At 41.7% G+C, this 12,473-nt stretch overlaps 1 protein-coding gene across 1 annotated transcript in view; it reads right to left on the bottom strand.

Moving 5' to 3' along the window:
• Window positions 1–12,473, bottom strand: part of LOC118832099 — a 171,918-nt gene that overhangs the window by 112,291 nt on the left and 47,154 nt on the right. The window contains exons 14-22 of the mRNA XM_036739540.1: window positions 11,234–11,358; window positions 8,164–8,376; window positions 6,938–7,093; window positions 6,670–6,854; window positions 5,134–5,316; window positions 4,774–4,865; window positions 3,980–4,143; window positions 3,046–3,205; window positions 1,883–1,962 (exon numbers count right to left, since the gene is read on the bottom strand). Of these exons, the coding sequence (XP_036595435.1) occupies window positions 1,883–1,962; window positions 3,046–3,205; window positions 3,980–4,143; window positions 4,774–4,865; window positions 5,134–5,316; window positions 6,670–6,854; window positions 6,938–7,093; window positions 8,164–8,376; window positions 11,234–11,358 (1,358 nt within the window). The remainder of the gene's footprint in view (window positions 1–1,882; window positions 1,963–3,045; window positions 3,206–3,979; window positions 4,144–4,773; window positions 4,866–5,133; window positions 5,317–6,669; window positions 6,855–6,937; window positions 7,094–8,163; window positions 8,377–11,233; window positions 11,359–12,473) is intronic.

Here is a 12,473-nt window from a genome sequence, read left to right as displayed (position 1 = left end):
CTCCCTAAGGGCAGGGACTATTCATTTTTATATTTTTATCCCCAGCATTTAGCACAGTGCTAAGGACACAGAAAGCACTTAATAAATGCTTTTTCATAATTAATAAATATATAAATAAATTATTAATAAATATTTTATATAATATAGGATAAATATGTAATAAATATATAAACAATAAATATTAATAAATATGAAGATAATAAATAAATGCTTTTTCATACATTCATTCAATCATTCCTTAGACATCTGATCACCTCCACTCCCAAAGGAGTAGAGAAGGCAATGTGGCAGATGTGTTTTCCAAAAATTACTGCGTGAACCCAGACCCCTGAGCCAGATATTGCTGAGCCCAGTAAATATCTGTACTAATAAGCACCTAAAGGTCCCCGTAGGAGAGAAAAACACAAGATAGTAAGCATTATGCAAATAATCTGGAGATAGAGGGGATGGGAGTGTTATCTATCTCCTGCAGCACTTGGCCCATCTGATTCAACCTCCAAAACATGCCTTCTATCTGTCCTCTCCTCTACATTCCTGCCATTACCAGACTAGTTCACGTTCTCACACTTGCACTATTATAATACCTTCCTAAATGGATTACATTCCTTCCATCTCCCCCTGCTCCAATCTATTCTTCTCATGTAGCCAGAACCATGATTACATCACTGCTCTGCCCTATACCCTTCAATGGCTCCCGTTGCCTACTTCTGACACTCACTGTCTGTCTGATCTTGGACAATTCACTTACCTTTTCATTTGTAAAATGAAGAAGTTGGACTACATGGCTTCTGACCTCCCTTTCAGCTCTAGAGCTATGATTCTAGGAATAAAACCCAAACTCCCAAATCTGTCCTTTAAGGCTGTCCAAAATCTGACATCATTCAATTTTTTTTCTATCAGCTGGCTCCATGGGTAAGATCACTGAATTGGAACCAGAAAGACCCGAATTCAAATATGGCCTCAGACATTTACTAGCGGCATGACTCAAGGAGAGTTGTTTAATCTCTCTCAGCCTCAGTTTCTTAATCTGTAAAATGGGGATGATGATAGCATCTATCTCACAGCATTGTTGTGAAAATCAAAGGACATAAATGTTAAGTATTATCATTATTGGGCAGGTGGGTGGCACAGTGGTTAGAGGGCCAGGCCTGGAGTCAGGAAGATCTAAGTTCAAAACTGGCCTCACACACTTACTAGCTGCGTGACCCTGGGCAAGTCACTTAATCCTGTTGGCCTCAGTTCCCTGTTCTGTAAGATGAGCTGGAGAAGGAAATGGCAAACCACTCTAACATCTTTGCCAAGAAAGAGTCAGACACAATTGAAAACAACTCAACAACAAATTATCATTATCATTACTACTACTACTGCTACTCCCTTCACAGACTCTATGTTCATGCCGCAAGCCACTGGACTCCTCACCATACCTCAAATGTTCATCATGCCATTTGCTATCGTGGAATTTCACTGTCTCTTCTCTGCTTTCTGAATTCCTACCCATGCTTCAGGGCCAAGCACAAATGCTCCATCCTCCATAAAGCCTTCTCTGAGCTCTCCCTAGCCCTCCCAATTCCATCCCCAGATAGACATAATCCTGCCCTCCTTTCAATTCTAATAGACTCCATGTCCACTCTTCCCACACCACTCACTTATCACATTCTAATTTTTAGTTATTTGTGTAGCTCTCTTATCTCCTAAACTATAAACTCCTTGAAGGCAAGGACTACAATTTATCCATCTCTAGGATATCGCATATGCTAGTCTCTTAACAAGTCTCTTCATGTTGCTTTGTCACAAGTCTAACAATTAAATGTATATGTAAAACTTTTTTTTTGTAAAATCTACTGAATGTAACTGAATTGAGTTTGGGGGTCCACGGACAAACCTTGATATAATAGACATCCTTGTCATCCAAGATTATTTCCAGGTGGCCAAAGCGGGTACTCTGGAGAGAATCGATTTTTCCTATTAGGAAAGAACATGTGGATGAGTTTCCGTCAAAAGAGCTGATGAAGGAAAGTGGGGCCAAAAAGAGTAAAACTTTCATTTTGTACTTTCAGATTCAAGCTTTTATGTCTGAATGTGAGACCCAGCCATGCAGTGAAATAATCTAGGCACTGGGCCTATGAATATTTAGCCAGGCCCTACACCAATTTCCCTTCCACAACTTCAGCCGAGCCTATAACTGGGTGGTCTGAGACCTCTAAGCTCTTCGATTCAAGCTGTATTAAAGCCAGAGGCAATGTTGGGAAAGGCAGCACAAAAATGTGTGTTTTAGGGGTTTTATCTGACCACGTGAGTCAACAGTATGAAACTACAACTTTAAAAAAATTAATGTAATTGTGGACTGCATTAATATTATTCAATATGTAAACATTTATTAAGCTCACTACATGCCAGGCACCTATGCTAAGTGCTAGGAATACCAAGAAAGGCAAACTAGTGCCAGGCACTTGGACCCACATAGGATCCAGGTCAGGGAAAGGGATAACCTTGTTGTACTTTGTGCCAATCAGATGGCACACGAAGAATTTACTGTGGCCAGTATATGGTGCCACATTTCAGAGGGAAATTGACAAACTACAGTGGGTCCAAAGGAGGAGGACAGTTAGGATGGTGAAAGATCTGGAAGTAAAGGCATAAAAAGAATGGTTGAATGAAGTAGGGATATTTAGCTTGTAGGAGAGAAGACTGGGGTCAGGGTGGAACATCACCATGTCATCAAGTGTCTCTTAGTCACTGGATTTCTTTAAATGGTGATTTTAGGCCAGCGATCTTACAGTAAGTATCCCTGCATTTGGAGGGAAGTTAGGTTAGATGGCTCCCTATCACCATGTGTTGCCTTTGTTTTTCTGATGCTTAGAAGAGCCTCACAACAATGTGTGCTTAACAAATGCTTATTGATGGAGATGACCTTTAAGGTCCTTACCAGGTTTAAGGTTCTGTGAAAAATTATGCACCCTAAGGAACCACCAAAAAAAAAATTTGGCTACTAGCCTAGGGCACACTAGCAAGCCATTCCACCATCTCATTCTTTTGTATACATACCATCCACTTTGATTTTTTTCTTGGGATGAAGTAGCTTGATTCGGAGCTTCTTCTGAGGCACACTGAAGCTGAGATCCACACCCACATCCCTGGGCCATTCTGACTTTGGTGTGCCCATAAAGAAATGGATGGTGGCTTCTTCAGGGATCCAACTCTCCTTCTGGAAATACAGAAGGCTCCCTCACCCCTTGGAAATTCCTTCCAAGGAGAAGATTTTATAACCCCCTGCCAAAGATGACCTTCCCTTTTAGGTCTCAGGGCTCTCAATCCCCACCCCACCCTCCACCTCTTTTGATCTCCCCTCCAAAGAACTCAACTGAGAATCTTACGGAGTTTCATCTGAGTTTCCCCTAAAATCTGAGACATTTTTGAAAAAGCCATGCCATTAACTAAAAAAAGCTTGGGTATTTAGTGGTTACAAATGAAATTTATACAGAATTCTGCTGTAGAGTATTAAGACTGGAAAGTACCTTGGAGATCACCTCATCATTGATCTTCAGAATGTTAGATCTGGAAAGAACCTTAGAAGTTTTTTAATCAGAAAACCACAGAATATGAGAGTTGAAAAGCCCCTTAGGGATTATCTAGTCTAACTCTCTCATTTGACAGAGGACACTGAGGCCCAGAGAGGTTAAAAAAAAACTTACCCAAGGACACACTGCAAGTTAGGGCCAGAGCTGGGATCAGAAGCCTCGTAGCCTAATTCCTATCCCTGTGTTCTTCCTGCTATACCCTGCTATCTTCAGCAGTTTTCACTCAGCCAAGTGGCCCATCTGGGAGGCCAGGTTGAGTCATATGTGAGACACAGGTTGGTTTGTGGGAATAAATGGCACTGGCCATGCTGTGGTAGCTGAGACCCAACCAGACTGAGGTGGCACTGAGAGATTCATGATGGTGGTGCAGGGGGGTGGGGTAGAATCCTGTTCTGCCCTACCTGAGGAATATAAGCATAGGCAGCTTCTAACAGGTACTGCTGCAGTCCCTTGTCGTGCTTCTTTAATGTCACTGCTGCAGCTATTGGCACGGCAAGAGAGAAAGGCTGGCCCTGAGCTGGGTAAGACACTTCGGAACACATCTGCCAGCCCCAAATGTGAGATGCTGGGGAGAAACAAGAAAGAGAGACAATGCAGAGATACTAATATTACCCTGTTGGGTAAGATAGGTGAGATAACCCATAACTACATCCTTGTCTTACTGCAGATCCTGGAATGCTGGAAAGATGGGCAAAGTCCTAAACAGACACATGCACACACACTCCCTCGCCTCCCCCACCCCTCTAGGGTTCTATTTCCAAGAAAAGGTGCTCCATCATCTTAAACATAGTCTTAAGGGAATGAAGCCTTGCTTCTTTGAAAGGAATGATGGAGTTTAAACACCCGGGTTTATATAGAAGACTGGAAAATCTGGAGATTGGCATTATTCTTCTCGAGATTTGTCATTTCTGTTTTGAATAACACTCTATTTGGGGTCACTCTGAACCTTATAATAGTACAGTTCTTATAACAAGCATATATGTGGCATCATATTTACAGTTTCCAAACCCATCCTTTTAGGAACCCAGGAACTGAACAAACACATACAGGGCTTCCTAAACTTGCAGTAATACTCCCTATAACATTACCCTGAACAAGGAAAAGTCATTTCAGGGACTGGAGTCAGCTCCTTCACTTATGAACCTCATGGGATTTTCCTTCTCAAGATGGAAGAGTGATGAGGTTAGCTGCTTACCTTCTTCTCCAGTGCAGGACCTCATCTCTGAAGGGCTGTTTAATTGGTCAATATTCATCATACCATCCACAGTCGTGAGATACAGCTTAGAGCTAAGGGAAAGACATAACCAGTCCTGGATTCTTCCACTTAACTACTAACCCAACTTAATTACTAACCCAACAACTAACCCAAGTCACTAGGTGCATCTGAGATCATGTCCACCTCTGATCTCACCACCTCATAAGCAAAAGCCTAAGAGACAGTTAAGACCTGAGACACAAACCATGTCCAAAGGGAAGATGGGACATGGAACTAAGGTCAAGGCTTACTCCTTCATAAACATCTGGTAAAACATGGTCCCTTGTTCCTTAGACCTACCTGAAATTCACCAGTTCCATGGATTCCTCAGGCGTATTCAGGAACATCTTAAGCTCCTGTCCCCTTTTCACCGTGATTCCTCCATCGAGGCTAGTGGAACTTCGAATGCCAGTCACCCACTTCACCCCTGCTTTCCCATGGAAGCCTGCCACACCCATTTGAGCTGTGATCTGTATTAAGGCACTAAGGTGAAATATATTGACAAGCTGTAATTGGCAAGCCAAGTAGGGTAGGGATTTCTTAGGAGAAGCAGCTAGGAAGAAAGCAGAGGATGGAATGATAGCTTGGAATCAGGAAGACCTGAGTTTACATCTTGCCTCAGACACCTACAAGCTATGTGGCTCTGAGTAAGTCACTTGAGCCTCAGTTTCCTCACTTGCAAAAATAAAGATAGTAATAGCAACTACCTCACAGGGTGGTTATGAAAATCAAATGAGACAGCCTATGTAAAGTGCTTTGTAAATCTCTAAAAATGTTAGCTATTATTATTAGTGTCAGGATAACTACAGCCCCAGAGTCATGCCCTCTCCCAATCCTCAGACATCTGTTTTGGTCTTTTCTCTATCTACGATGCCTCCTGTAAGTAAACAGAGTCCTAGGATACTTGTATTATGTTCCCAAAATATGGAAAATGAATCCTTGGTTTTACATCAATATGCAAAGGATCTGTGATTTCATCCGCATGGTAAGTCCTATTGCAACCCATTTGTAACTTATATAAGTTAAATATGGAAATCAGAAAAGCTAAGTGATTTGTCCATGGTCGCAGATCAAGTAAATGTTCAAGGTAGGATTTGTCCACATAGTGGACAATACAGTGTCCAGTGCTCTGCCAACTAAGACGTTCTGCCTCTCTTCATTCTACACTTTCCTATTTGTGTGTGTGCCTGAGAGAGGGAGCAGGGTGGGGATAGAGATAGAGAGATAGGCACTGGAGGGAGGAACACCATTATTGTCATTAACAAGAAGAAAGGGAGAAGGTGCTTTGAGATTTTCATCTGAGAGGCAGGGGCAGGAAAGGAGGAGCAGGGCCAGGGAAGGTTCTGAGTTCAGCCCTAACCTGAGCAGAAAATGAGCAGTAAGAGGTAGACAAGAGGTTAGACCATGTGCACAGAGTGCCTTCCCTCTCAAACTACCCTGAATATGTTTTAATTTACTTTATATATATGATGTATATATTTATATACGTACTATTTGTTGTCTTAGCGTGTAAGCCCCTCCTGAATAGGGATTGATTCATTTTGTACTTATCTGCCTGGTGCCCAGCCCAATGCTTGGCATGATGCTTAATGCTGACTGATTGGTATCTATCTCCTGGAGTTGTTACATGGATCAAATGAAATAAGCTATAAGGGATGTAAGAACCGTAAAGGCTTACATAAATGTGAGTTGTTTCTATTGTTCTGAAGTTGTCCCCTGGCCCACATGGATGATTCCATTTAGCTCCCTCTCCTCTGTGGCAAGTGGGAGCCATGCCAGGGACATATCCTGGAGAATTGGGGCTTCAGTACCTACACTCTGGAGAGCTCTTGGTACCTTGGTTTGATATAGCCCTCCAAGGAGAAATCCGAAAACTGCTTGAAATCCACGGTCCCTCGAATCCGGACGTTGATGGCAGCTGAGGCATTCAAGGCTAATTGCACAGGAAGGCCCGATACAGTTGGAAAGGAGAGCTCTTCGGTTGCCAAGCTCAGCCTCCTGTTAATCTGTACCTCCTGACCCTGCAGCCAAAAGGAGAGGATTAACAGCACCTCCTCTCAACAATCTGCTCCCAAGACCAGTGGCAGCTCTGCCCAGTGTATACCTTGAGGAGCTTGACAGTCAGTTCAGCCAGGTTTAGGGAGTACTTCTTCATGTGGCTTCTCACTGCCCCACAGTCCACAAAACTAAGCTCATTCCCAAAGATTTTCAGACTGAGACCACACTGCAGGTCCTTCCTCTTCCCCCACCTCTGAGTCACCTGTGCAAGTAAGAGTCCAAAAAGTTAGAACTGGTAGGCACCGTAGAGATCTCGCCCAACCCCCTTACTTTATTTTACTTCATTTTATTTTCATAGAGTCAAAGGATCATAGATCTATAGTTGGAAGGGACCTTAGAATTCATTGAGTTCAACCTCTCTATTTTATTTTTGGTCAATGCCTGTGACTTCGTTGGTGTAAGGGAACTCTCAGTGAAGAAGTCCCTTCTTCCAATGCAAGTCAGGACCTCCTCGGGCTCAGAGAGTTGCTTAGAGTGGCACGTCACACAGACACTCTGTGCCAAAGGCAAGATTTGAACCTAGAAATTCCTGACTTCAAGGCGGGCTGGCTATCTACTATATCCTAACTCTTCCTCAACCCCTTCATTTCATGAGGGCAAACCAAGGCCCTGAGATTGGAATAACTTACTCGAGGACATACAAGTAGATAGAAGAGGAACCAGGATTTGAAACCAGGTCCTCCAATTCCAAACCCACAATTGCACATTGTTTTCTCCCAAGCTTGATGCTCAGATGGGGTTCCATGACAGGTTTGGGGTTGGCAGGTGATCAAAAGATCATAGATTTAAGAGCTACAAGGGACCTTAGAAGCCACCCAGTCCACTCCCTCCTTTTACAGATGAGTTAGCTGAGACTCATAGAGGTTAAGCGACTTGACCAGGGTCACACAGCAAGGAAGTAGCTAAGGGACTATTTGAACCTAGATCTTCCTTACTCATCGTTCAGTACACTACACCAGGGGAAGAGGTCTAGATATGGAGGACAAGGGAAAAGATGTAATGGGTAAGGATAAAGGGAATCTAGATTAACCTTAGAGTAAGATTAGGGACAGAGCATGATCCCAAGCATTGTTCATATAAAAAAAAAGCAGGCACAGATCCTCCCTAGAGATCTGTTTTCTGTAAGTCAGAGAAAATACACTATCTGGCTGATGTCTGAATGGCCCTGGCTACTCTGGTCACTTCTAAATGGCATCATTACTTTAAAAAACTTGTCCCAGAGCTGTATGTGTGTGGGTAGAAAAATGGGTGTGAGTCTATAAATTCCCTTACCTTCTCCTGGAGCTCCTTCATCTTACTGTGCCCCCCACCTGGGCACCCTGCCCTAGTCAATCCTGGCTTCTCATTGAATCCATCTTCCCATTCCATGTCAGTATCTGGCTTGGTCTCACTTTTCTCATCATTATCCCAGAATGCTGCCATCGCCGGCTGCCTACCAAACAGCCTGTAAGCCAGCTTTTCGGCATTTTCTAACCGGAGCCCAAGCTGAGAAAAGAAGCACATTCAGAACAGGCAATGAGGATTTTGCAGAACTGGAATAGGAACACTCTTGGAAAGCTGATGGGAAAGCTGCAATCATCACCTCCTGGTTTCCTTAGGAGTCTGGAGAAAGGGGACAGATTTGGAGAGCATCCCGGGTCCAATGTGGAAGGAGACCTACCAGCTTCAGGGGATAGAATCAATCAAGATCTTCTCCTAGGATAATTGCATGGATGCTACCAAACATGTGTATTTATTTGACAAGCATTTATTAAGCACCTTTTATATGCCAGGTACTGTGCTAGACCCTGGCACATAGGCATAAAAAGAACAAAATAAAATAAAAATAAAAAAATAAAAAGAAATGAATGAACAGATAGATAGATAGATAGAGGAGTCCTTTCATGCAGGAGCCCATAATAAATAGAAAGTCCATACAAATTAATTTCAGTGAGCAAATGAATGTTATTAGCAAGTGAAGAAATTAATATAGGCTTCCTATAAGAAACAAAACTTGAGCTGAACCCTAAAAGAAGCTAAGGAGTCTAAAAGACACAGGTGAGGAGACTGAATCCTCAGGATCATAGATTTAGAGTTGGAAGGGACCTTTACAGGTCATCAGATCCAATCCACTCATTTGACAGATGAGGAAACTGAGGCACAGAGATATAAGTTATGCGTTTTGCCACACAGCTACCTAGTGAATGTCTGAGTGGGTATTTGAACCCAAGTCTTCCTAATTCCAAGGCTAGCACTCTATCCTCTACCCTAGATATGCTGGAGAGCCTGAGCAAAGGCATGGTGACCGAAGAAAGGAAGTCACATGACCAGGAACAACAAAATGTCCAGTTTGGCTGGTCTGTAGGACCATAAGGAAGTAAGATAAAATCTATTTGACAAGATAGGGTGAAGCCAGACCACAACAGGCTTTAAATGAAAGGTTTGGGACAAAAGCTTCCTAGACAAGTCATGAAACACTGAGCCTCAATATCCTCATCTGTAACATGGTAATAACTTAGACTACCTATCCCACAGGTTTACGATGAGGAAAATATTTTGTAATTTTTAAGGGTAATACTCATGGCTGATATTTAAATATCACCTTAAGGTTTAAAAAAGCACTTCTGTATACATTCTCTCATTTGACCCTCACAAGTCTCTGAGGAAGGCACTACAAGCATCCCATACCACACATGAGGAAACTGAGTCTTAAAAAGGCCAAATGATTTATTTGCCAGTGGACGCACAGCTAGGAAGCATTAGAACCAGAACTAGGTGTACAAGTCTACACCATCCATGACCTATCTGGATCTCATAAGCTCATGGGATCAAAGTGACCTTGGAAGTTATCATTTCTTCATTTTACAGAAAAGGAAACTGCCACACTCAAAGGGGAAATGACTTGTTTAGTGTCAGAGGTGAGAGTTTAACATTTGGCCTTTCTCTCCCTCCTAATGTTCTGCAATCAGCCAAAGTGGCCTTTCTATCTCTGTTCCTCATACACAACCCTCCATCTCCTATCTCCCTGCCTTTGACATGGTGCCTGGAATGCACTCCTTGCTTACCTCTCCCTCAGAGAGTCACACTTTTTATCTGAGATCAAGTTCAGGCACTCTCCTGAATGAAACCTTTCCTGATTCCCCAATTACTAGTGTTCTCCCTCTTGTAGTTTCTATCTATCTAAATATAGATCATTAGATACCTGTAGTTATCTATGTAGATATACCTATGTCTACATAGATATCTATATCTATATATCTATGTCTATCTAGATACAGATTTCTATATCTATTGGGCAGATATCAATATATAGATATAAAAGAAATATGTATTTATTAACTTTTGTTATATTTACATTTATTTGATTTATTTATATTATGTTATTGATTTATATTTAGATATGTTTAGATATTTCATATATTATATTTATGTATTTTTATATTTACCTGTTATCTCTCCCTCTCCCACTAGAATGTAAGTTCCTAGGGACAGCTAGGTGGCACAGTGAGTAGAGTGCCGGCCCTGGAGTCAGGAGGACCTGAGTTCAAATTCGGCCTCAGACACTTGACACACTTACTAGCTGTGTGACCTTGGGCAAGTCATTTAACTCCAATTGCCCTGCCTTCCCCCCTCAAAAAAAAAAAGAATGTAAGTTCCTTCACTATTGTGTTATAAGAAATGATGAGCAAGATGGTTTCAGAGAAACCTGGAAATACTTATGAAATGATACAAAGCAAAGCAAGCAGAACCAGAAGAACATTGTGCATAGTGACAATAATATTGCAACAGTGACTTAGCTACAGTGATTAATATGATGATCCAAGACAATTCCAAAGACCTCATCATGATGAAAAATGCTATCCACCCACAGAGAGAGAACTGATGAACTCTGAAAGCAGATTGAAATATGATTTTTTCACCTCATTTTTTCTTACCTTTTTTAGTAACATGGCTAATAAAGAAATATTTTTGCATGATTTCACATGTATAATTGGTATGATATTGCTTGGCTTCTCAATGGGGAGAGGGACAGAGCGGAGAGAAAGAATACAGAACTCAAAAAATGTTTTAATGAATGTTTAAAATAAATAAATAATAATTTTTTTTTAAAAAGGATGTAAGTTCCTTGCGAGTAGGGATCATCTTATTCCTTGTATTTGTACTCCTCAGCACCTCGCATAGTGCCTAGCACATTGTAGGCACTTGGAAAACACTTGTTGATTAATTAATTGAATTCAGGGTCTCTAACTTTAAATCTAGTATTCTTTCTGCTATGCCATGCTTCCTCACTGAGACCTCTCTAGATGTCTGTCCTGCTCTCCAGGAGAGATATTATGAAAAGTGAAACAAATACTGGCCTTACCTCCAGAATGTTGGCAGCACGGCCCATGACATGGATGGTCAGGTTGGCCATGATGGAGCGGGGGAGGAAGGAGGCTGGGGAGAATAGCAGAGTGGACTCCAGATTGGCACCCATACTGCTGGAGGCTGGAAGAGAAGAGATTAGTGTCACAATTCACATTTCTCTTCTACAACAAAGCAGTGTTTTTAAGCAACCAGTTGATTCTGAAACTGGGTTTAATGCAATAAGGGACAGAGTCAGCCTTTCTGTAAGACATGACAGTGAGAAAGGGGAAGGTCTTTATTTTAGTCCCCTCTGCTTCTCTTCTACAGTAGAGAACAGATACCTAAGGAGGTCATAGAGACAAAGGTCAGAGAAATAATAAAGGGAAAAGAAGGAAATGCAAGTCATTAAATCAACACCCGTATCTATGTTAGCTGAACTAATGGGGTCTGTAGTGTGGTTAATCAAAAAATACTCATAATCCCCAATTCCAACAAAAGGTCCCTGGTTCAAATGCGGGTGTGAGTTGTAGTATGGTGTAGTACAAAGAGAAGTGCCTTGAAGCCAGGAAGACCTAGTTCAAGTTTTGTTTCTACTGGCAATGTGATGAAGACAAGTCATTTAACCTCTCAATGCTTCAGAAAATTCTAAAAACAGGCATTGATCTGTATTAATAGAGGGAATTTTCTTACTGGGAATACCCTATACCAATAAAATCACAGGTCTGATCCAAAAGTAAAATGATCCCAAGAAGAAATGTTTCCCAGAACCACCCAGTTCTCAGTTTAGCCAATCTCATGAATGCACTCATTCCATAAATGTTTATTGAGAGTGCCCTCTAAACAAGTGCCTATGTTATGTGCTAAGGAAGATACAGAGAAAAACAAAATCTGGTACCTTCCCTTGTGAAGTTTATGGTCTACTAAAAGACACAAGATATAAACAAATAACTACCAGAAAAAAATAGAATATGGTGAGTGCATCCAAGAGGCATGCAGGAGGGAGAAGCTTCAGACTAGAGGGATCAGGGATGGCTGGGTAGAAGAATTACCATTTATGTTGAACCTTGAAGGAGGGATAAAATTTCAACAGGAAGAAATTGAGGAAAGATTCCCAGTATGAGGAAACTCAGCAAAGGGTAGAACATATTCAGGAGACAATGAATAATAGTTCTATTTGGCTGAGGTGTACAGTCTATAAGAGACAGTAATATGATGCAAAGCTTAGGAAAAGGAGGTTGGGTCCAGGTTGTGAGGGT

Source organism: Trichosurus vulpecula, chromosome 9, assembly GCF_011100635.1.
Source record: "Trichosurus vulpecula isolate mTriVul1 chromosome 9, mTriVul1.pri, whole genome shotgun sequence".
Classification (NCBI taxonomy): Eukaryota; Metazoa; Chordata; class Mammalia; order Diprotodontia; family Phalangeridae; genus Trichosurus; species Trichosurus vulpecula.
This window is presented reverse-complemented; position numbering and strand designations above follow the sequence as displayed.